This window comes from Styela clava, chromosome 8 (genome assembly GCF_964204865.1).
Source record: "Styela clava chromosome 8, kaStyClav1.hap1.2, whole genome shotgun sequence".
Lineage (NCBI taxonomy): Eukaryota > Metazoa > Chordata > Ascidiacea > Stolidobranchia > Styelidae > Styela > Styela clava.
Window position 1 is genome coordinate 7846203 of NC_135257.1, and position 25480 is coordinate 7871682.

Below are 25480 nucleotides of genomic sequence, written 5' to 3' on the forward strand. Positions count from 1 at the left end.
ATTTTGTTCGCATACTTTACATCAAGTTGTATAAAGGGACTAAAACCTATGGGCAGTAAGTATATTCACCTGGCTAACACCGACAGCCCCGAACTAAAATAAAGAAAATCGAAATAAAATTATGGCCCAACCCTAACCTGGTACATACACTACAAGAGTACACATGCTGAGGGAGATCTTTGCACTTCTTTGTATAAACGCTCTCAGTAAATACATTAATACAAAAACAAGCGAAAGGTAATTCAAGAATTAATGGAAATAAAATACAAAGCTTACCCTATATTGTCCAGGAAAACCAGTCAAAATGACTTGAACAATGCTTGCCAGATGTGGCGATAAGTCAACAGGTAATGGTTGCCAAGTTGGTGAAATATCAGAGTAAAATAGGCCAATGTGTGTGAGAGATCCAAGAAGAAGCCAAGAAAGTTGTCGGATATGTGAAACACAGTCAACGTAATCCTTTGGTCTTAAATATAGGGATAGGATTTACATATTTATCCCGAGTGAGAGGGAAGCCGATAAGACCGCTTAATATAATTGCATTATATTTTCAAATTCACATTATATATAAGATAATATTAAATGAAAAATTTACTCAAACTATTATTAAATCATTCATTAAATCTTGCTCCAACTTCAAAACAATAAATTTATACAGTTATAGATACATTCTTCGTAAAAATTTATAATAAATTTACCAAACTATCTAATAAAATCTATAATATACTTACCCCTGTTGAACACTCGATGGCATTTCATAAATCCACGGGAGCAAGGATTGCAATGTTTTATCTTGATGTGTAGTTTGCGATAATTCCATACAAACAATTTGAGCAATTGATACTTTAACATCGGCACATGCAGCACCATGCAGCAATTCATTTTGGTTGCTTAAGATGTGTTCCTAAATACAAGTATATTGCAGGTAAGGAGGCTAAAATAGGTAAACTTCATCGAATAAATGTGAACTTTGAAGATATGAACACAAAAGAGAGTAATGCTCAAATATATGGATGTTAGATTTGACCTCACACGCCTCACACTTTCGTCTATTTATATTTCTCCATTATATTAACAATTCCAGACAAATTATGTTCTATCCTTATTATCTTGATATCCTGTTTGACAGTGACTCATTATTGTGCCATAGTGAAGACATAGGGAGTGAAACCTTTTGTTTTGAGGTAACGCTTTTCTGATTTGTTCTATACGGCACTGTGGGATTGCGAAAGTGTCGTTTGGTATTGAGATTTGTCTTGGATGTAGTTTACATTAGGGGTGCGGGTTTCGTGAAATCTGTTGTATTAATTTAGCTCAGTTAGGTCCTATTTAGTATTGGCTATTATTCTTTGTTATTGTGAAGGTTATTTTATAATTCTTTCATTACTTATTTCTAGTGCATCCGTGTCGTTATAAATTAGTTTTATCGTTGGGTCTTCAAGTTTCTGTGCTGTAGCAACATTTTACTCATATGTGGAGAGTGATGAATACAGTTCGTTTTCCAAGGATCTCGTTGCCTCTTTACTTTGGTTGTGCAGTTACTAGAAGCTGGGAGATCGCGCATAATTCTTCAAGGCGGGTGCAAATAGGACTCCACTACAACAACGTTGAGTGGATTGGAATTCACGTTCCAACTTTACAATGGATACGAAGACCAAGACGGAGTTGTACGGTATGCAGCCTTCACAGTACCGGTACGGTAACGTTGTCATCCGGACTTCGATTGACCATCAGAACAAAACGAGCGCGAACACAAACCGACTCAATGTGCGCAATATTTAATTTTGATGACGTCATCCCACACACAAAAAAAGGAATCTTTCATAAAGCTCACAGAATTATTAAAATATTTAAAAGTAATAGCTGTCTATCGACAACAACAATTTACAACCACTGAAAGTTTCAAATTGGTCCAGTAAATTAAAGAGAAAAGAGATTTTTTCATAACAACAAGGGAAAAAATTCTAAAAACAACAACACAATACCAAAGCGATCTATAGCTCCATTTTGTGTCTGATAACAAATGCACTCAATATATGATTTATGGAATCGCTGTAATCGTTCTGTATCTCTGGTTAGCAAGTAACATACTTTCATACAATACATACTTTCAAGTTGTTTAAAAAATCCACGTCCAAAATTATTTCCAAACAATCAGGAAGATAAGATCGAATGCATTCAGTAACGTAGCAAGGCAGCTGTAAAAATAAGGTTAGTGTTTATGTACCCAATTTATCTTCATCACTTGCTCACTTACATTTGTATATAAAGAGGTAAACGAATATAACATATAGAAAAAGTCAATCGAAGTGATTGTACAAACTTATTTAAGAAATAATAATAGTTTGGTGTGTGGTTACTCCAATATTCGCAAGGCGACAGATGCCTGAAATACTTTAGTGAGACGCAGGGTTGGTTATAGGATCAAATTTCCATTTGAATGGCCTCGCCGTAGAGCGCCGACACAAACAAATTACGCTAGTATAGTGCTCAATGTGCCATTCTAAATCACAATAATAATGCATCGCACAATCATACATTTATATTAAAATATATCGAATAAAAAATATATAATTATGAAATAAATACCACATTCATCTTGATGAGAGTAAAATTCTTGGCATCCAAACTTTGATAAGCACATGGATTTAGGCAGGTTCCTATATCAATCAACATGAACTAAAAACAATGATGATAACTTAACAAATTTACAGTCAGTGGTAATGGGTAGCGCTTTTTGCTTTTCGAAACTTTCCTACATTGTTACAAATCAGTCTATGGAACACAAGACTTTGTTTTCCATTAAGCTAGCACTAATATTTAGATTGAGACAAAATCACTACTCAGGTCACTAATCCAGTCATTATTCGGCCCTTTCATGCATTTAAACATATATATGCTTTGTCGAATATATGACATGCTATCAACAAGAGTGTTTGAAATAATATAATTAAACCACACTAACCGGGCTTTCAAAGATATATGATTTGTATAGTCATTTTCAAAGTCTATTCAAATTGTAAGTCATTAGGCCCTAAAACTTCACTTACTGTTCTTCAGAAGCCTATACTTGCGTGCTATTCCGCGATGTGGCGCTAAAAGGCAAATCTACATATTTATTATACGTATTCGACCTGATGCCAAATATGATGGACGACGGAGGAAACTAAGTTGAAATACGGTTATAACGACTTTTAAAATAATGTTCACCTGCAACATCATAACGACATTTCCATGTAGAAACTTATTTTTCAATTTTAGGCAAGATAGAATCTCAGAAACAACATATCGAATCAAAAACAATTTGTCTTTTGTCTGAGAATAATAAAAATATGATATAACATTTAAAAATAATTATTTAATTGGTAAAGAAAGCAGACGATAACTTCAAAAAAAATATTCATATTTACACATGTCAATGAATTTGAAAATATAATATATGGATTTAGATATTAAGTTTTACCGGTCGTTTCAGGGGAAGAAAGAAAGTTGCTGGAAGAACTTATTTATAGGTAAACTAGCGATGTCTAATTGGCAATCATATCGATATCAATAAATAATTGATGATCTTGTTCTTTTTAGTAAATATATTGAAGCACTTACTCTAGTGAAAACTTTACAGCTTGCACAACACAACGAATACAAAGATTTCACCGTGAAGCAACATTTCTGAAGTACTGCGACCAATAGTTTTGAAAACGTTTCCAATAGAGATTGCTGTGAAATATTGTTTGTCATTCAATATTTGAATGAAATATTATATTTAAAATATTAAAATAATATATTGTAAGTATACCTATTTCGATATTATGGTATGGATTCGTATACCCAGCAAAAAGTACATTTTAGCTAAGACAATACAATTTTGTTACTTAAACGACAAAATTAAACTGCATTATCATTAGTATGCTTTCCTTCCCAAATAAACAAGTGAGTACCCCTTTATCTCATGTTTCATAAATCAAATATTGTTATTGGAAAAGATTGAATAATATAATTATTCAGTAACCACATTTTACCTTCACTGATATAGGAGCATGTGCTTTCAGCAACACAATGACGATGCTAAACAACCCATCTGCATTGCACTAAATATGATAAAAATATGTACTGTTTTAATTTGAAAGTATAACTCAAAAAAATATAATAAATTAGGCTGACATAAATAGAAAGTTTGATTTCTTTAATTTTATTTCTTAGATATCGTGACTCAATACATATTACTAATTGACCTTGACCCTCGCTCTGAGTCAGCAAAGTATAAAATGTACTTGGAATGCCTCTTTACCATAACACTTCATCGACTGTAGTGTCGTTAACTTAACAGTATTTTTTTCGAATCGAATGTCGAACTCTTGAAAGGTATGTAGTTGTATGTCGCTTTTTATTGTAATAAATCTTCCAGACACATAAGTATTCATTTCATACACAACATGTTCTATGAATAACGTACTGGGAAAAAAAGGAGTTTAATGTCAGAATTGCATTTTAAAAATATGGCTTCAATAAAAAAAATGTGAAATTGGAATTCACCTCGACAGACAAAAATAAACAAGATGGTGGCGATTCGAAAGTTTTGTCGTAATCCGATTCATATAATTTACTATTCGATTCAAAATTTTGATTCGAAATTCCCAGCCCTAAACGTAATATAGAACTCGATATCGTTTTTGAATTTATTTATCTATAAGTGATAACTCACCTGTTCCCGCACTGATAAAACATTCAGCATTCTAGTGCAGAAAGAATTGAAACTATTTATAAGTTGTTGCCACTGTTGACTAGAAGATGAATCATGAGTTAAACAGCTCATGTAGATCGACAAATTATCCAAGAGACTGTTGAATTCAGCATCTGATAAGGTTTTCAGATCTCCAGGAAGTCCCTGAGGGAACAAGTGAAATTGGAAAAATTAAATACTCCGTCCTTGATTATTGATATTTAACTCTATTCATCAGCTTAAAAATATACTAGTGGTTAGATCAGTGATTCTCAAACCGCGAGGGGCGCCTCAATAGTCAGGCGTAGACAATTATTTGAGGGGGCGTGAAGCTAAATAGAAATATTCGTTAGATTTGATCTTGCCCGCCTTATTTCGGATATTTACATATCTTTATTGTTTAGAGATTGCAGTGCGCTGTTGTGCTTGTATCTTTATTATCCTTAGCACGGAGCCTTACTGTCGGTTATTTGTAGCTTATTGTTAGACAGTTATTTTTGAGGTGAGGCACGAGACTTGACAATTTCTACAAAGGGGGAGCGCCTAAAAAGGTTGAGAACCACCGGGTTGGATAATCACGGCATGTTATGCTGCGACTATAGATAGTCAAATACTCTAAAAATATAATTTCGGTAATTGTGCGTCTTCATCTTAACTGCTAACAAAATTTTACATTCGCAAACTCAATTTTACGATATATAGATGCGTTTGACTATGAGATACGTAATCCATCGAGATGAGCTGTTGATTCCCGTATGCAACCAAGTTAGTTAGATGATGTTACTTTGTCAAACAATATTTGATATTTTCAAAAGACTGAATATGGCATTACTGAACGATAACAGTAATGCTACATCCATTTGCTCACATGATTATTATCCAATTTCTGTAATTTGAGAAATCACGTTCATGTTGGACAACAGTAAAAAACCTCTTTAAGATCTTACCTCAATAACATGCTTTACGGCCATCAACGAAGTAAGACTTTGATAATCGTTCAAACATATGCAAAGACCATGTAGAAATGCAGGATCTAAAAATGGTACAGCAAATAATGTGATATCGCTGTAATATATAAAATTTGCTTTAAATAGCATCCCTGCTATTACTTCACAAACCTTCCAATGGTAACAAAAATATCTTAGTCAGTAGAAGATTGCTTGTCAGTTGTAAAAGGATACATCTGAGTGCTTGTCTTGCAACCTTCGAAACTGTGGAGTATACATGGTTTGATGAAGACACGGTCGATACTTTCAAAGGCACGCTGCCCCACTGTCTTTCTTTTACTCCGTCTCCGAGCAGGTTTGATATATATACCAACTAGATAAAAAGTAAATGGTTATAGAACATTGATTTGCTAATTTGATGTTGCTGTTGTTTTTGTTGTTGTCAGTCTTGTTGTGAAAAATGACTCTTCTTTGCAATTACGGGATCAATCGATCACAAATTTTATCAGTTAAAGTTGAAAGGAGTAACTAGAAAGGGATTTCTTTCTTTGTTAATTTAAAAAAATACTTTTCACACTTAGATCTATTTCCGTTATTTATGGCTTAGCTTTAGTGAGTTAATATTTACATTACCTGGGTTAATATTCTTGGTAACAAAGGAGCTGCCATTTCCACATTAAATTTAACAAAATAACAAATGTTGATGATGGAGCCGCTCAAAACTTTTTCAGAAAATCCAAGAACTTTTTCATTGCATTTGTGGCATCTGCAATATATTTAATATTTGTAAAATATTAATTAACGTCAGCATGCAGAATTTAAATTTCTTCCTCACATCCCTCTCAGTATAGGATGAAAATAGAAAAACTAGACAAAAGAAAGGATTTGTCTGAAGAGACGATTCGATTTTTGATCTTGAAAACGTTTATGTTAGGTTACTATTGGAAATTAAGTTACTATTGAATTACTATGGAAAATCGGTTCTGTGGCACTATAAAATCACGGTAAAGTCACTGTAAATTCCTGTTTACCTCAAGACAGCGACTTCTTGTTGAAGTGGTATTTGCATCATTTTACTCCAATCTCTCGTTATTTCTGAGTGAGTTCGTCTTCTGTATGGAGATTGAGAACCGACTGAGATAGAAATAGAAAGTTTCTTTTGAGCAGAGTATTCTTCACAGTCTGATGATTCTTCTTTTGAATCCTGCAGAGAAATAATAGGAAGTATAAAGTGAAATATGAAAATGTTTCAGTTTTATTTCAACTTCATCATTCACGCTCTCTTATGGAATCATTAAGCATATAAAACTACCAACATAAACTAAAGTATAAAACATATGTTACTTGAAGTGGGCTGGCTTAAAGATCAAATACAATTTGCTGTCTTCAAATTCCTGTGTGATGTGTTCCATAAAAACAATTATCGAGATCATGTTTGATCTAAACTCTAGTTCAAACCCAATCAAAACACGATCCCATGAGAATCTTGAGCTCATGACTCAGAGTTAAATATTTGCAGTGTGGATAAATTTCAATAAAATGTTTATTTATTTACCTAATCATCGTAAAATTCACAGAATACTGGAGAGTATATCTATCTTTTATTGTGGCAAATTAATCTAATAATATAGACTAGGGTGGTCCGAATTCAGGCCCGCGGGCCACATGTGGCCGCGGCTTCATCGTCTATGGCCCGCGTTGCCATTGCGGGAGGGTAAAAAAACGAACAAAACAAAATTCGGTGTTGTTTCGTCATGAAAATAACCAGAAAAAACTTTTGACATATTGTCACATCACTAATGTCCTTGAATTGACTAGTGTTATGGCTAGCTGGGGCAACCAGCAAAGTTAACTAATGTGCTTGGTTATTCTAACTTTTTAACTGGCTTTTTATCTTTTGGGTCGGTAATACTAGCAAAATAGGCTTCTTAAATAATTGAAAATTGGAATGAGGAACCTATTAGCTTAAGTTGACTATGCCCGATAACTAAATATTAATGTTATGGCCAAACAATATGATTCCTGCTGGGTGGTTTTTTGCAATCAGCCTAAACAGTATTACAAAAAATGCTGCCTTTATGTCAGAAAATTCAGTAAATACCCTCCTATATCTTAAATTTGGTATTCAATCAATCTGCAGTTATTTAGAAGTTACACTATTGTGACCCGCGAACGCATCAGAAATATTAATGTGGCCCGCGAGGCCATCAATCTTGAACCACCCTGATATAGACACATGTCGAGCCATCTGTATACATATACTGCTATACATAAATAGTGAAACGAAAATGACTACGTAGATGTAAAATATGTTGAATAAACACTATGCATACATTTTCGACTCCAACTTTTTCAGGTCCACTAACAGTCGAACTTCTCAATGACGGAATTCTTTTATTTTTCTTTGAAGTTTTTGCAAAATGTAGACTGTCTACTGAAGATGATCTATTTTCAATCTGGAATTTTTAAAAACAAGTAGTTTGGCCCACGATTTAGAAAATCGATGGAAACTAGATTCAAATAGGTCTACAAAAAATTCAAAACCGTCTCGTTCGAATTGGTTTTAGTTAATTTGAGTTCGTCACGAGTTATCCTATTTAACCAAATAGGTGGTTGGGATTCAGGATCATAAAAAATGATACACAAGTATTCATTTAAAAATTGTCAAAAAAAAAAGAGTTAAAAAAGCTAATTCACATTTGTGGGTGGCGCAATGGCCAAGCGGTTGAAGCGTTCGACTCAACTGTGCCACGCATCGCGATGCCTAACCGAAGGATTGCGACATTCCAAAAATAGTTCCTCTTTAGATATCAATAGCTGATACGTGGTATAAAAAACATTACCAAAGAGTGAGCACTGACATACCAGAAGCTTTATATTGCCAAATTCCACAGACACACAAAATTATTTTATGGATTCTACTAAATTTGATATAACTCTAATATAAATAATAAATATAAATAATACCCAATAAAGTTTTGTGTGGCTAACCTTTAACATTCCTGATAATGCATTTGTACTTGCAGAAACCTGTGAATCAAGCTTTGCCTCTTTTCCAAACAAGGTTGTAGATTTTCCTTCAATATATTTAATAAAAACAACAAAAAAAATTATATAACAGAAAACCATTATTGTGTGTAATATTTACGATTAAGATACAAATTGCAAACTATGAAATAAAAATTATGCTGAATTTCCTACTGAATACCTGAATACTGAATTTTGTTATTTGTAATTATACAGCAGCTTCTCAGCAGAAGAAAATCAAATTTCTTCGGACATAAACAAAATGGTTGACTAGGTTGAGTTTACTATATAATAGTTTTAAAACCTCACAATAAGAAATTGAGTTGCTGCGGCAAATCTGAATTATTAGTCTTTGAAGACATGGTACCTCCTGGGTATCGATGGTTGGTTGTCGGAAGCTTGGTTCAGAATTTTGGGAATGCAAATCATAAGAATAACCAGAATTAAAGTGGGAACAAATGCCGTGTAAAACAAAAGTACGTTTACCTGTTTTACTGTGAAAAGATCGGGAATGCGATTCAACTCTGTCTGGCGAAAGTATTTGTCTCCCGATACTGCGGCTGTTTAATGAAATATACATTATATTTAAAAATGGTACATATTACTATCACCCTAAAACATACTATACATATTTTCAGTGCCAAAATTATTTATGGAATTTATTATTTTTAAATTTAGAATGGAATTGCAAAATTTGAAATATTGGGAGACAGAGGCCCCAAAACTTTTCAAACTAACGACGCATGCACTTTCTAAAACATAAACAAAAAATTACGGTAAAGAAAATTTTACTTTATTAACAATAAATTACAATAAGGAAAACTTCTATACCATATTCGCAAGGCGGCTGAATGAGAGACATAGCCAATCGTACTTCTCTGTCCAAACATTAATTTTAACAGATTTAATCATTTCATGTCAAATTCCTAACGAGGGCAGATGAGAAGTAATTTTTTTAGGAGATGAATTCGATATTCATGGACGCACTTAAAATTATTTGTTGACACACCGATAGGGCGCCGATACGCACAGTTTGGAGACCAAGGTGCGGATTAATAAAATTTCATTTTGAAAATCAATCGACTGTGATTTCATTAGCAGTAAGTAACTTCAAAAAAAAAAGATATAAAAAAAGTGTCACAATACGTTGATTTTGATCTTGTGTATCCTCTGGGACTCATTGCAGGCGGAAGCCAGGCTATTGAATTGAGAACATAATGCGAATCGCTGTTGCTATCTGAAATATTATACAAAAGTTACATGTTACATAAATTGTGAATAATTGGGAAGCTGACCAACACCTTGGGCACGAATTCTGGCAGTAAGCAAGTAGGTGTTCGAAACAATGAAAATTTGTCAGTTGGATTATTGGTAGTTAAAAAATACAATATGATTAATCAGTGCCTCACAAAAATCGATTTGAAATCACGAAAATTTAGAAGAAAAGCATCACAACTCGCCATTGGGTATTGGCTGTGAGGACGTATTAGATTCTCTGAGTAACAACTACCGTGTTTTCCTAAAAATAAGACCTAGCCTGACTTTTGAAAATGATTTTAATATAAGACCTACCCTTAATATAAGACCTAGTCGATAGCGCAAAATCCTTTTTAACATGGACGAAAAATCTCTCCTACACTTCTTAAAAGATTGGTCATTTTTGAATAATCCATGTTTATCAGTTTTATTAAATGAAGCGTGTTATTTATAAGTAGATGGATATCGGTTTTCATATTTTGTATATTCGAGAATCTCGTAATTCTCTACTTAACAATTTTGTTGTTAATAAATGAAAGTAAAAGACATTCCTCAAGAATAATTCCTAGTTTTATTTTTGGAAGAAAATTGAATTAAGACCCTGTCCCTTTTTGGGAAACACGGTAGTATTTACGGTAAGAAGCTGATAAATATATACAGTATCAAATTCATACCATCGTTATCTCCACCATGCAATCGCATCAGGGTTTGTTCATTTGCACAAAGATGAATCTCAGACTCAAGTGTATTTAAACAAACTATAACCAACTGCATCAGTTGCATTTGCTGTGCATCGGGAACGGAATGCTGAAAATTATGATATTTTTATTACTTCGCATGAACGATATTTTTTGAATTTGCATGAAGTTCTCAATGTATCATATTATTAGTCAATTTGAAAAAACTCTGCAATCTGATGTAGTAAGATCATTTTGCCCCAAAAGTATAATTGGAAAATAGTTCTAATAACAATATTACTATGCATGTGGCTAAGTCGTAAAACGCTTTTTGTTTTAGTGACTATCATGTAATTAAAAAAGTAATTTCAGTGTTGCTTAATTTTGCTGTGCATTATTCAAGAGTTACTTGCAAATATAGGACTGTCTAAATATAAGAGGAATGCTTTGTAAATTAAATCACTGATACGTGACCTGTCATCAAAAAAATAGCGAATACCGGTTATTTCATATCGAATATAAACAATTATTCTGCCTAACATTACTGTAGAGAAACAATACATCACAGGTCGAAAATGGACAGTGTGGAAGTCGGGTTTAAAGTGAATATATATATTTTATATCTATCGCACATAATTTAATTCACTTCTCTGTATAAGACACAAATTGATAGCCTTTTCAAGGACGTTAACTGTACCATTACTACTACTGTCACATACTTTGTATAAAATCAGCAATAACGAAGAAATCCAGGCTTGTTGTAATGGTTCTGGAAGTAAATGCAGAGTCAGTTGATGAGATATTTGTTGACTGTTCATCGAGTATAATTCAGGAAACGTTGTATATTCAAGAAGAGTTATCGCTGTCGGTAAAAATTTTGGCCCTAAATTCGCATTGCTGTCCAATATCTAAAATCAAAATACAGTATCAGATGATAACTGTGTTAGAGTTGTAGACGCACATCCTTTATCGAACCCGGAAGAAGAAATCGCAATTTGATATTTTGTAATCCTAAGCCCTGAATTAGAACTCTATCAATCATATTTTGTAATCCTATTTAACTACATTAGAGTGTTTATCAGTTCTTCCAAATATTAAATCAACAAACCTATTTGTTTTTTAATGTATAGCTGATGCCAGACGAAGACCAACCCTTGAATTACAGTTCAAAATTCCACACCTTCACGAGCCTATTTACATGAATTATTCCAGCATGAAAGTATTCCAGCTAAAGAATCTAATACCATTGAACTAACCTTTGGTAGATTAAGCATGAATGATGACAAACCAACACTTTTCCTAACGTCGGTTGGTTTTAAAGTGAAGTATCCGATCTAAATTAGAAAAATATATGAAATTGAATGAATTGAACAATAATGATAAAGGAGGCAGACAAACTGCTTCGAAGTAGACTATAACCAAAAACAAAGCGATTGATTCTATAAATTATCAATATTTTAAATTTTAGATGAATTACTCACTTTCATTCTCCACCTGATAAAAATGAATTATGATGAAAATTTGTTTTATAATATTCAACAATTATTGAAATGTACCGAATATCTCGATTTTGGTTTATATTATTATCTGTAAATACATACACTTATATATACAAATATATCAAGGCGTCAAAGCAAAGTTTGTGCAAAATGTGTTTATCAATACTACGAAGTAGACTATATTTAATGCATACCAGTTTTAATTGGGACAAGAAATTGTCAATTTTCCCTCTATGCATTATTACCGTATTTTTGTGTATTTCACTTACCTGGTCATTATATCCAAAATGTATGAAAAAATTTCTAAGCATTGACTGGAAGCATTTCGTATCTGATGATGTGTTTGTTTGATTCGCTGAATATTCCGTTATATACTGAAAATAAAATTTAAGTTTCAGGATATTGAAGCATTCAGCAAAAATGAAAGTAATTATACAAGAGAGTACTGCTCAAATATATGGATACGAAAGCCAAAATGAAGTAGTATAAGTAGTGCGGTTAACGGTATTTAATCTTTCATAGTACGGAAGCGTAATCTTCGCAAATTCGACTGATCACCAGATAGCAACGCCCACAGGAATAATAAACTTCTAGCGAACAACAATCTTTAACCACTGAAAATTTCATACTAATTGATCTGGTGGTAAAAAAAGAGAAAAGCGATTTCTTTCATAACAACAACAACATAAAGAATTCTAAAAACAACATAATACTAAAACGATCTATAGATCCATTTCGTGTCCAATAAACTAATACTGCTAAGCAAACGTAGAGATCTCACTGAACTAACTAAATGTTAAAATATGCCAGATTTATGATAGCACTGCACACACGAAAGTAGAGATTAACCAAAAGCAATAATAGCAGAAACATGAAATACCTTGCTTATTACATGAATTAGCAGTTGAACGGTTTCAGGAGCCATTGCAAGATCTGATGTCCATTTCTGTTGCAGTCCAACGATGCCATCTGATTTCAAAACAAATGTTACAATGCGAAGTATATGAATATTACGTACTTATAAATATTGAAAAGGTAGTGAAAATGCATCCATCATCAACTTCGTAGAAAACTTCAGATTTTTGGTTTCAAAATGGTGACCAAATAAAAGGTTCTCAAGCGTTGATTATCATACAATAAATGTAACTACATACCTTGATCTTGACCATATCGTCCTCTTTTCACGACATATCCCATACATGCAGAATAAAATACTGAAAACAAGTTAACATCAGGCCGTATTCTGCTAATTATTTGCATCCGAAGTAAGAGAAAGGATCGATTCTGTGGATCCGAGGTGAATTCCAGCTCTAGGCAACTGCAAGCATGCTGTAATTATACACAAAACTTAGTCATGGAGTAGCCCAAAGTTATTATATACTAGTGCGTAAAATATCCCATCTTTGTAAATTGCCTAAAATATTTTCCGTTGATAGACATCTAAATTATGCTTGTTTGCTTTAAATGGATAGGAAATGGACCGGATTTAACTGGATTTAACTAGATTGAGAAGCCAACAACTACGCATCGATGTATTCCTACGACAGCTGCACCAAAAAGTTCAGGAATACCTAAAACATTTCAAATTCACAATGTTAAAAGCAAAATTCAACTCACCTTCAAAGCCGAGCAGCTCATACTCTCCATAATATGAGTACATTTAATCTCAACCTCAAGTTGATCATCATCCAACATCGATAACAACATGTACAAACAAGTAGATATAACACGAGTGAAAGCTGAACGTTTCTGTGTGTGGTGTGGTTTTATACTGTCCATCAAAAGGCCGAGACGATCAACTAGCAAATAAATACATGATCTATCTGTACGATGCATATTTGTATACTTTAGGGCAGGGTTCGACAAACTACGGCCTGCGGGCCAGATCCGGCCCGCGACGCTTCCCTGGATAATATTAACAAGACAACTGTATTGACGATTATATTCTTTACGTAACAGAATTTGTTTTGAGACACTAAATTATATTATAACCTAAAACGTATATAATTCACAATCAGTCGTTTAATGAGCCTATAAATTGATTATAATTAGACAAATGGCAACAGAACGCAAAAAAGTTGATGCTGAGTGCAAACGATTTAATGGCGCAGAAAATATTCAAATGATCAGTCCTCGCGCGCTGCTTAAAATTAAACTGAAATCTGTGTGAAAAATGTGATTCATTGGCCATTCCGTCGGTTTTTAACTTTCTAAAAATATGTGGGGCCCACCAATGACTTGCAACCTTTACCTTCGGAACGCGAACGACAAAAGTTCGCCGACCACTGCTTTAAGGCTTGCATAATTATACTTTGGTACGGGTGGGAATTGTTCTTAGTGCATAATAAGCCCGAATAAATGCGATGCCAACAGAGTTAAGGCATAGGCCTAAAGTGCAATGTCATTTCGCCTGATAAATGGCAATTGAAGTCAATGACAAAATGACTAAAATTAATTACGTAATGAATAAATAATGAATTGAATTGATTTTCCCAGGGTTTGGTCATTTGGCAAGCAGGGTAGGTTTGTTGGATGAAAAATAACCACATACTTGCATCATATCGAACGATCCAGCTTAAAGATGCCAGAAGCTGGGAGATTCGAGAAATAAAACTGTCAGCAATTTCAGCAACCATCAGTGATCGTAGTAAAATTGAAGTTGCACATTTGAACATATCATAACATCCCAGAGAAAGGGTGCTCCAGAGACTGAATATAATAAACGAAATACAATCATATATATAAAGAATATAAATAACGAGAATAGAAATACAACTAAAATAAAGACATTGTCAGAAAAAAAAAACTTGATTTATGTAAGTGTGAGGGGAGCTTTTCCAACATATTTTTGTTTTATTAAAATTGCTTATATTATGGAAGTTCACATTTGATACTGGTTGTGTTTATATTCAAGTTAAACTTCAAATGGAAATAGATAAATAGGTTTGAGTATTCATTGCTAATATTTATTTTAATATCACATTTTTATTTATGGCTTGTTTGACAAAAATGGAAGAAGGAAAGTTCAATTTATATTGTTAAATGACTTACATTGGAAATTGGACGCAGAAATTATTTTCATCCTTTTCTCTCGATTCAGATGACAACACGTGCTCAAAAATATCACATGATTCGCAAAGTCGGTGAAGACTTTGTAACGTCACATATTGTCGTATAGGATCATTTTGCTTTGACAAAGCCTAAAAATATTTTAATTGAGAAAGAAGAAATATATGATTGTAAGACAAGCTATGCCTTTTCATATTGAAAGGACACTGACGAAATAGGGCCTCCTGAAACAATGATTTAATTAGATTATACAAGATCACAGAACATATTCTGACCTCGATAAATTTACGTGCAAGTCCTGTGGCTGCATCCATATGAAAGTTGACATGGCTTCTTTGAGATTCAAATGACAGTCCCGAGTGTCGAGGCTAGAAAAATGAAATTTTTATTAGGTATTTTCTGGCCGGCACGATATATATAAATATTGTCTTATAATGTGAATGAAGTGTTATGATGAACTTTATCGACAGATAAACTGATATCTTGGGCAGGATATAACTGGCATGTTTTTATAAATATATACATCTTAGCAACAACACTTTGATAGCTATAATGTTGATCGCTATGAAATCATATAAACGTCATTGCTTCCTCAGCTCAGTACGAAAAAAGTAAGGTTAGCAAATACGTATAGCTTAATACCTTGCTTTCTATTTTGTCCGGCAGTGCAAGTTTTAGTATAGAATAAGTCTTCCGAAACCACACAATCAGCAGTTCCTCTTGATAAAACTTTTCGTCATTCAGTTGATCCTGATGTAATGGATTTCTATCAACGGGCGGGGTTTCCAAGTCTTGTTGTGCTTTTGCCGCTTTTTCGTCATCACTAGCATTGCTCTTCTTTAATCCACAGGCTGTATATAGTAAGATGCGTATAACTTAAATCGAAAACAAGTTTCGTAACGTCTGATCGTGTGCATTACAAAATTTCAATCGGAATGATTCTTGAGAATATTAAAACCACTTTGTGAGCGCGAACTCGCACTAGTAAAGTATGGGAGGAATGTTTCTAGGGATTCGAGGGCCAGAGAAATAATATCCATTGGTTTGAACATTTGAACAAAAAGGGGGAGAAAAGGAAGTCGAGATATCATTTCACGATATTTACCTTCTTTTCGAAATGTATTTTTTGACGCCTTTTCATCTTCTGCATTCAATACTTTTTGTTTGCAAATCCACGTCAAATTTTCAGTTAACAGATTAAAAAGAACTTTGGTCCATTCGGGTAATATCATTGAATTGACATGAATTTCTTGAAGAACCATCTTATTAAAACGAAAAATAATTGATTAACAAACCTAAAATATCAATGCTTTTAGACTATTTGAGAATTAGATACCGGCATTCAACCTTAAATACCGTCAAAGCCTTTCGTAAAGATCTTTGGTAATGAGAGTATTTCAAAATTTAAAAACAATTTTAATTACTGAAAATCGTTTTGTAGATTGGATATATATAAACTGACCTGTTCATGTATTATGTTCAACATAGCAGTGGAACATTCCAACAGAGCTGTACAATTGCTCATTTCAAAAATAAAGACATCATCTGTATGATGGTTGAAAAGTAACTTATTAGCGAAAATAGAATAAAAATTAAAAATTTGTGAAAGTTTTATATATATATAATCAAAAATATTTTAAGTACGATTTTGAAAAATTAATAAATTCAGTTTTCCAGTTATAAATCATAATAAGTCACATACATACCTTCGAATTCTAAGGAATTCTGTCTTGGTAAGGTCGGAGGGAACATGAACTGATAAAAAAAAAGATTTTATTCTGTTCAGGAAGGTGGCTTTGACATTGAATATTAATCCTATAGCGAAGTTGTATTATCTCTTTTGTAAATAAATTTCAAATCCGAAATAACCTTTATTTTGTGAGATAACGTTAAAACTAGTTTACCTTTGGTTTCAAAGTATCATCAGAGGGTGATGCAAGATCACTGGTTTCAAAAAACATTTGCAATAGAGATGATATGGGGAAAATAATTTCCATTTCTGTAAGTGTCTGAAAATAAATAGAATGATAGTATAATGTAAATATTATCACGTTAGTTTGTCTAAAAATGTAACTTAATGAACGGAAATATTGGAATAATGGTGTAGCATGTCAAAATATCTGGATGATACAGAATAATATAATATATTTTGTTGTTGAATGATATTCAAATGACTGCCGGAGCCATATCGAATGCATTTGAAGTTGGTAATAGTAACCACTAACCAACGATATTCCTTTATTTGACAAATTGAATTTTTTAAAATCGTCTTAATGCCTTTGGTGGTGTCTTGGAGATATACGATATATCTATCTATGATCTGTTCTATACATTGTAGAAATAAACCACCTTTTTGTTGATTGGACCTACCATATAAAATATATACGATAAAAAAGCTATATTTAAGTGCTAAAAAATTAGTTAACTAATATTTAGTGGAGCAACATAAATACCTGCAACCAAGAAAGACCTTTCATTTTCGATTTTGCATGCGGATTTTGAAACAACTTAGTGACAAACTCAAATATATATTTTGGGTCAAATGGAAGTGGTGAAAGATCAACATCGAAAAGTTTCCTGTGATAAAATTAAGTTAAAAATTTCTCACAATTTCTAAGAATCGTGAATTAATATCTAGAAAAATAAAAAAAAATAAAAATTACGTTAAAGAAAATATGTATAGCTGACATCTGCCACCATCGTTATGTAATATACAGTCTCAATATAATACATCCTTATAGAAGGTGGACACAGTTTTTGGACACGTAATGAACCTAGGGATCGTTTTGTTAATATTATGTTGTTGTTCTTGTTTACAATAAATTTATTGCTTACACCTTTACCCATATAAATTTGTTTCTGGTATTATGTTGTCAGTTATATGCAAACAAATAATAGTCAAATCCAAAAAAATTTCACACGACAGACGAGATAGTTGGCGATGATGGTAAAATATTTTATATATATATATCCATGTATGTTAGTTTGAATATATATTTATTACGTTAAAACTTCTTTCAGTGGCAGACTGTCTTTGATGTTTTCATATTCTTTATTTAACAATTCGATCCAAGGTGGCATGATTTTGTTCCACATGTCCTTCCTGTTAGAAAAAAGCCCCAAAATGTAGATCAGGTGTATTTTTTGCAATACAAACGATAAATGAACCGAATTGACATGGTAAATCAATTACTACCAGGTAAAAGTAATACGAGCACTTACTTTACAATAGAGTACATTGCAAGACAAAGAATCAGTTTGAATCCATTGCAGTAGTATTGCCACTCTGGACAGATAGCGTCCCTGAAATAGTAATAACCAAAAGAAAAGACTTGACTATTTACAATTAGGCCAATGTGGAGGATATGCAAGATATGTTTTTTTTTATTCCAGCATACCGAACGTATGACCTTAGGTTAATGACGTTACACACTGGCGAAGGAAAGCGATATGTGTTTTTTTATATGGAACGCACAGATGCTATTTTATATATATAATAATACGACAACTCTTTTTTAAACTGCGGCAACACCATTGTAATGTCGTGAGCCACTTCTTTATTTGTGGGTGATTGGTCAAGCTCATATCAGAATAGTCACAAAACAAAAACATCATCTAATTGTTACAGATTTTGTAACAAGTATGTTCACAAAATCTTACTTCATATGAAATAAGATATATTACCATGAACTCATGCTTCTACATAAAAGCTTTTACACGGCTCCCCGTTCTTGTAAGATTGAAAACTTTTTGAAACAATTGGAACTGTTTTTAATTAAATTAGTCTATGAACATAAGAAAATGTCGTCTACCATTGTTCAGAAACTTCTTGTCGTTTCTTTTTCGGAAGCAAATGAGAAGTGAAAGTCTTGAAATGCATATTACTGACATCTGTCATCCAACCTTTCATTAGCTGAACAAGAGAATAAAATTTGTTTTCCAGTCAGAGTCAACGACTATAATACATCATAATAGAATAATATTTTTAAATCGCAAAACTTTCATAAATTATAAATTTGAACATTCATATAATATATTAAAGAACGCTTATGCAATACTAATGACAAAATTTGATATGCTGGAGAAGTTTAAAAGGTGCAAACTTTCAAGTGATAAATACATCATTCACGTTCGAGAAAGATGCTCTCATTTCACAATATATATAACCGTTCTAATCGTTTATTATATGAACGCTTATATTACTTCTGACTAGCAGTTGTAGATTTAATACATTTCATACTTTGTCATACATTACATCTGTAGTGGAATATTTTCATATAAATTTACAGCAACATTTTATAAACGAACCTTGAGTTTTATATTCTCCAATTTTCCACCAAACTCGTCTAAAAATAAAACGAACTGATTAATCTATTTCGCCAATAAAAAATTACAATAATAGCAGACGTATATGAAAATACGCTTACCACTCGGTAAATAGGTAGCATTAGCACACCACTGAATTGTAGAGGATAGCAATGATCTCAGACGACCCTTCAAAAAAATACCAGTATGAATTGAGGCATAGTGAAAACAAATTTCACTCGACAAAAAGTTAAGAACGTTTCTGCACTAAAATTTATTGGCCATTTTCTCAGAAGTAGATTCGCACTTTTCCATACTCTTAGTTTGGTCAAATTGTGTCAACGGAATTTTTAATACATTTGAAGCACTTGATTTCGCTGATAGTGAAAAATAATTGTTTTCTTGTATATATACAAACTATTTTAGTATTAACACATAGTATATTCACTTTGCCATACATATATATCCAACGGATAGTTATGCAATTGGATGTAAAGATGAAACAATTGTCGTTGTAATATTAGAAATGAAGCAATTGTCTACCAGTAATTCCAAAAGCACAAGGAATACAATATAACTTACCTCTTCTCCTGGTATATTTTTTCTCGCAGGACATAGGGCTGTAAGCACCCATATTCCAAATTGGCATTGAGGTCCGCCATTTGTATTCCACAAGTTTTCACAGCATGTTTTGCACAGGTAATGAAAGCTCACTGAAGGTAAAATGATAATTATAATTGATCCATAATACTCTTCGTGTGAAGATTTCAATTGATGATGTATCATTTAACTATTATTTATTGATAATTTATGGCTGTAATGCGTATAGTAAATGGAGATGGAATATTTTAAAATTCCAGATTTTATACCCCATTTTTCTGTACTGTGCTCAATGACATATTGTTTCAAGTTACGAATAGACTTCTGCTCACTTACCAGGATCAGCAGTGCCGGATGTCAGAGAAGAATAACTACCATCCATCATAGATAAATAAAAGTTGGAAGTTCTTCCATCATCGCAAGAATTTTCACTGCTACCAGAAGCAAAGTATCCGGAACATGTATCATCGAGTAGACTATGCAAAAGAGTAAAGATAAATTATAAAAAGTAGGATGTAAAAAAACAGAATGACTGATTAAAAAAGAAAAAAGAGAATTTGAAAAAAAGATGAAAGTAATGAATGGAAAGCGAAAATAACGAAAAAGACAAAATATTTTTTTCAGAAAGCGACAATTACTTGACAATTGCGTCCACCATAACCGTTTTATCTTCAGCGCATTGCAAATCCCACAATATTCCTGGAGAAGATTGAATCAACAGCTGATTTTTTTCAAAACATTGTGCAACATTGTTGAAACATTCTTCGCAATATCTACTTCGCTGTTTGTCCAATAATCTTTCATTCTGTCTATCATTAGTCGAATACGATAAATCATTTCCACAAAGTGAGACAGTAGCTATTTTATCTTGAGAAAAGCAAGTCTGTGAATAATAAATTTAAAATATTTGAATTGGTATTTATGACTTTTCAATATACTTTTTTTCAGCACAATTTCAGAAATTAGTTCATTTAATATTACAAAATAGACTTCAAAGAACGGATTTTTATGTTGACTCACCTTATTTTCGCAATAATAACTTATTTTCTCTTTTCGCAAAAATATCTCAAAGAAACATCGAGCGTGGCTCTTCTTCCATGCTGTGTTCTGAATAAAAATTATATTTACATAAACTACTGGCAGTTACAATTATCGTGTTAGTGGGGGCATTGGTACCTTCTGGAAACAATTCTTTCTGATCTACACCCACCCTCATTTACACATTTACATTACATATTGTTTTTTTTTACTTTCAGTCAAACTTAACCTAGTACTGACATTTTGCATGAAATACACTTACTGTTTAGCAAATACTATTGTGCAGCCCAAAAACGGCTACTTTTCCTAGTCTATTTTAATTGATCATTGATTTTGAGTAGGCGACATTTAATAATGAACAATAGAAACACATAAGCATGTCATAAATGAGCTTACCTTGCAGGCGTCACATAGATACAGAGGAGCATTCTTCCATCCATAATGCGCAGACAACACAGGGTCGAACAACGCTGCGGTTGCAACAATGTCATTCTTTGACTTGCAAGATTTATTTTCACAACTAATCATTGCTGACACTAGAAAGAGTATATAAATAAAAAGCACGATGTATTGGTCTTAGTCCCAGAAGACCACGAGGATAATAATATAAGGGCAATGTCACCAATACATAGTTTATGCTGTATAAGTATTCATATTTGAGTTATACAGTATATATCAGAATTTTTTTTTTGAAACTGTAGTCTTTGCAACAGGTATGACGCTTGTTGTCGATTATTCCTATAGATAATAATGTCAAATACATTTCGATTTCCGCCATTTGCCAAGTTTACCATATCACCTCATTAACTAGCGTTAATCAGATATTACATTTTTACAAGCATACTATCTATACGGAAATTAGCTTTTTAATGAGAACTTCACTTGAAAGCTTCAAAATAATTTGCAATATCTTAAGTAAACATACGTGATGTTGCCGGTATGGCGTGGTTTGCTGTCCCGTCAGTGTATAAATGAGGCCAATAATGAAATAGATATTTTACTGCACATATTTTCACTGGTTCTGCTCCATAAGCAATCACCATCAACAAATCCTGGATAAAAACAGTAATAGAAGTAATCTTCCATAACATATATATTTATGTGCGAATGTGGGCGCTCCTGAAGTATGCGTACCAAGATTGCGGATACCGGAACTTAGTATGTGTACCAGGTTAGGGTTCGGCCATAATTTTAGGTACAAATACTACGGGAGTACCTTGGCCAGTCCCCGAACTTGTAATATAAATAAAATAAGGAAAGTTGGAATAAAATGATGGTCTAACCCTAAACTGGTACACATACCACGTTCCGGTGTCCGCCATCTCGACACGCATACTTCATGAGTACCAACCCTCAGCAAGTAGTATCTTTGCCAAACCAGTATAAAACGATAATTGACTCTAAATTTCGAAAGTGGTATTGGATTTACAAAAATTCTGGCGAATAGCCGAACTGAAAAAATAGCACCCCTGATTTGAGGCGCAGTCACATCAGATGTATCAGGTATTAGTCAATATATCGATATTTGAATATCAAGTAAGTTAGGTATATCTTGACATAATATTTAAATCATTTATTACCTTCCATAGTTCTGTTTTAAAAATCATCAAAGTTTCAATCAATTTCATATGAAGAGGAGCATCAGTGACGAATTCAAACATGATAGTTATTATAGCTGGCACAATTGATGACAAGCATGTATCGTCTTCGGAATCACGAACATGTACTGAAAGTATATTTTTATGTTTTTTTTTATGTGTATGAAAACATTTAAAAAAATTAAAGATCCTAGGACTTAAACCCAGTACCTACTGGATCTCCTGTTCGAACCCTATGTTACCACCTTACCGTGGATGTTTTATAGAGTTAACGACTACATGACTAGCGGAAAAGATTCCGGTACTTTACTTTGGTAAAATAGATCTTTGCGTGTCAGTCAGTGGTAATATCTAGTAGAGTACCTAGGTCGGGCGAATATGAAAAACACCTCATTGAGTAGGTAGTACGGTAATATTTTAGACGCATTTCTTTTCAAAATTGTTGAAAGCGAAATTAATGTGCCAGTGTAAAGTGCTATAACTTTTTTTGCAAAAGTTTTTATTATGGGATTTCTTGAATAAATTTAGTTCTAAAGGCAAATCAGCAACAGAGCTGAGGCAAAGCCACACATTTCCATACTTACCAAAGCACATAGGAATAATGGAATCGCTCAAGTTGTCTATGATTAGACCGTGAAAATCAAAGTCTCCGTCTGGTAACAACGATGCGACTTGTAACGGAAGTTCTATCCGGAAGGATTCTTCCATAAATGGCAGCGTGTGACAGAGCATTTCAAGGAGGCAAGCGCAGACATCTGCAAAATTATTCGTAGAAATCTGCATATCCATTATGTACATTTAAGAACTAAAGCAATGCCAGTGCAATTTAATAAAATGGTTGTGCATCGTGATGACGTCACTCAATAATTTAATGTCCTAATACTTGCAGAATAATACTTCTGTGTCGTGACAAAACCTAAACGTGGCAGGATGTAATGCAGGTGGAGTAGTGGCATATTCACGACAGGACTACAAGTGGGTTAATTTCGAGCAGTGATACCCTTTCGAATTCTAAAAATGATGTTCTTTACTTCGAAGTGTTTACTTGTGAAGGATCAAACATTAAAAAAAATATATCATTGACAGAGTGCGACCACAAGAAGGCTTACGAATATTATAGTTCAGAATATAAAAAAAAGATTTTGTGACAAATTCAAATCCGGGATAGAATACGACCCGAAAAGTCATAACTGTGTTTCGCAGTCGACTACGATTTTCTCACCTCTCGACTCTGATGTGAAGGGAATGCATTGTACAATCAATAATGTTAGCTCATGAAGTCCGGAGTAATCTAACGAAGGGTATGAAGAAATATACTCATCCCAATTCGTGTCATTATCATTGCCATATGATCTTGCTTTGTTAACAGGTGGCCATAAGAACTCATCGTTGTTTTTTTCGGACTGGACACTAAAGCAAGAAATATAATTGAGTGAATTAATTTAACTGTTGTTTTACTTTCAAATATGAAAGATGTATAAGATACTTGAGTATTTTGTCAAACATGCAGTTAATACATTCTGCTCGGTAAATGAATAAAACTTACCAGAAATCATCAAGCATAACTGACACAATTCATAAATTATTACTCTAATTTGCAAAGTAATTTGGCATATTAGGACATTTATCCAGCGAATTATGTGACGAAAAAACTACAGAATTCTGAATACCGCAAACGCTTACTTCAGAATGACTTGCTTGAAATACTTCATTCCTCCAATGATCGTTGTATAGTCGCTTGGTGATACCGCTCTGTTGTTTTCAAGTCGAGAAAGACATGCCTTCAAGTAGCTGAGCTTCAATGCAACTGCAAAATCAATTTAGTGGTCAGTGTGTATTGAAGTGAAGGGAATGTTTTGAAAAGTCATTCTTTTTGCATCAACGCCCATACTCTATTGTCAACAAATTTAATTTTGAAAAATGCAATAGTAAGCCCGTGGTCATTAGCAATACACTCATAATAGTTAAGTATATCGTTACCCTCAAATTAGACATAAATACAAAAATTAACCAAAATTAATTAAAACGTTATTTCGTTTGAGCGTTTAATCACTTTCGACAAGCGTAACATGAACTGCTTCAGTTGTTGAAGTTTATAGCTTATTCGACTGTTACATGTACATTTTCTTATTATGTTGTTGTAAATACACAAACGCGCGACATTTTTACTGTATAAGCCTTTCTCTCGTCATAAATTATTCAAAGCAGCTGGAGTAATGACGTCAATTAAATCTGTGCATCCTTGCAGAAGACGTCCCAATTAAATGCGTCTGCTCGCAGGACAAAAACCTCGTTTCCGTTAATGAATCTCCTCACTTCAAATTCCTCCAATCGGTTCTACAAAATGTTTATCTTTTCCGACATTAATGTCAGGAAGCCATTTCTCGATAATGGTATCCTTTTTGACAGACGATAAATTTTGTTTTTTAATTTGAATTCGGATAATATAAAAGTAAGCGTAAAAGCATTGTATCATTTTATAGTCTAATCTTATGATACCAATTCAAATACCAATTTATCACCTCTTCAACATCATTAAAATGAATCCATGAATGGATATATTCCATAATTATTAAAATACATATTTTTTCATATCGGATATCTAAGAAAATGTAAGGTTGGGAGAAATGCTTCGAGGTAAATTTTAGCTCTATGTGATAGGGTGTGTGCAACAACGCGACTGAGTAGTCTGCATAGCTTAAAATCTAGAACGCGCTACTTACGTGTTTCCCCGCAAATAAGA

The 25480-nt window shown here is 33.1% G+C and overlaps 1 protein-coding gene across 2 annotated transcripts in view; it reads right to left on the reverse strand.

Moving 5' to 3' along the window:
* LOC144425851 (protein unc-79 homolog) overlaps nucleotides 1-25480 on the reverse strand; it is a 28231-nt gene that overhangs the window by 1972 nt on the left and 779 nt on the right. Inside the window, exons 2-48 of one of the 2 annotated variants that reach the window (XM_078115586.1) lie at nucleotides 24421-24544; nucleotides 23960-24147; nucleotides 23322-23492; nucleotides 22720-22865; nucleotides 22065-22191; nucleotides 21536-21675; nucleotides 21122-21208; nucleotides 20740-20984; nucleotides 20438-20577; nucleotides 20084-20214; nucleotides 19624-19690; nucleotides 19505-19542; nucleotides 19009-19109; nucleotides 18419-18499; nucleotides 18201-18299; nucleotides 17650-17773; nucleotides 17101-17205; nucleotides 16903-16951; nucleotides 16659-16705; nucleotides 16302-16458; nucleotides 15839-16047; nucleotides 15472-15564; nucleotides 15179-15327; nucleotides 14679-14836; nucleotides 13745-13926; nucleotides 13282-13456; nucleotides 13008-13096; nucleotides 12397-12501; nucleotides 11885-11962; nucleotides 11348-11536; nucleotides 10626-10758; nucleotides 9841-9931; nucleotides 9181-9254; nucleotides 8659-8744; nucleotides 8001-8123; nucleotides 6699-6871; nucleotides 6301-6433; nucleotides 5839-6040; nucleotides 5668-5753; nucleotides 4703-4885; nucleotides 4020-4088; nucleotides 3604-3717; nucleotides 3211-3315; nucleotides 2590-2679; nucleotides 2109-2198; nucleotides 732-904; nucleotides 277-466 (exon numbers count right to left, since the gene is read on the reverse strand). In XM_078115586.1, the coding sequence (XP_077971712.1) occupies nucleotides 277-466; nucleotides 732-904; nucleotides 2109-2198; nucleotides 2590-2679; nucleotides 3211-3315; nucleotides 3604-3717; nucleotides 4020-4088; nucleotides 4703-4885; nucleotides 5668-5753; nucleotides 5839-6040; nucleotides 6301-6433; nucleotides 6699-6871; nucleotides 8001-8123; nucleotides 8659-8744; nucleotides 9181-9254; nucleotides 9841-9931; nucleotides 10626-10758; nucleotides 11348-11536; nucleotides 11885-11962; nucleotides 12397-12501; nucleotides 13008-13096; nucleotides 13282-13456; nucleotides 13745-13926; nucleotides 14679-14836; nucleotides 15179-15327; nucleotides 15472-15564; nucleotides 15839-16047; nucleotides 16302-16458; nucleotides 16659-16705; nucleotides 16903-16951; nucleotides 17101-17205; nucleotides 17650-17773; nucleotides 18201-18299; nucleotides 18419-18499; nucleotides 19009-19109; nucleotides 19505-19542; nucleotides 19624-19690; nucleotides 20084-20214; nucleotides 20438-20577; nucleotides 20740-20984; nucleotides 21122-21208; nucleotides 21536-21675; nucleotides 22065-22191; nucleotides 22720-22865; nucleotides 23322-23492; nucleotides 23960-24147; nucleotides 24421-24544 (5909 nt within the window). Of the gene's footprint in view, nucleotides 1-276; nucleotides 467-731; nucleotides 905-2108; nucleotides 2199-2589; nucleotides 2680-3210; nucleotides 3316-3603; nucleotides 3718-4019; nucleotides 4089-4702; nucleotides 4886-5667; nucleotides 5754-5838; nucleotides 6041-6300; nucleotides 6434-6698; nucleotides 6872-8000; nucleotides 8124-8658; nucleotides 8745-9180; nucleotides 9255-9840; nucleotides 9932-10625; nucleotides 10759-11347; nucleotides 11537-11884; nucleotides 11963-12396; nucleotides 12502-13007; nucleotides 13097-13281; nucleotides 13457-13744; nucleotides 13927-14678; nucleotides 14837-15178; nucleotides 15328-15471; nucleotides 15565-15838; nucleotides 16048-16301; nucleotides 16459-16658; nucleotides 16742-16902; nucleotides 16952-17100; nucleotides 17206-17649; nucleotides 17774-18200; nucleotides 18300-18418; nucleotides 18500-19008; nucleotides 19110-19504; nucleotides 19543-19623; nucleotides 19691-20083; nucleotides 20215-20437; nucleotides 20578-20739; nucleotides 20985-21121; nucleotides 21209-21535; nucleotides 21676-22064; nucleotides 22192-22719; nucleotides 22866-23321; nucleotides 23493-23959; nucleotides 24148-24420; nucleotides 24545-25480 lie in introns of both variants that reach the window. The other variant, XM_078115585.1, reaches the window with a different exon arrangement.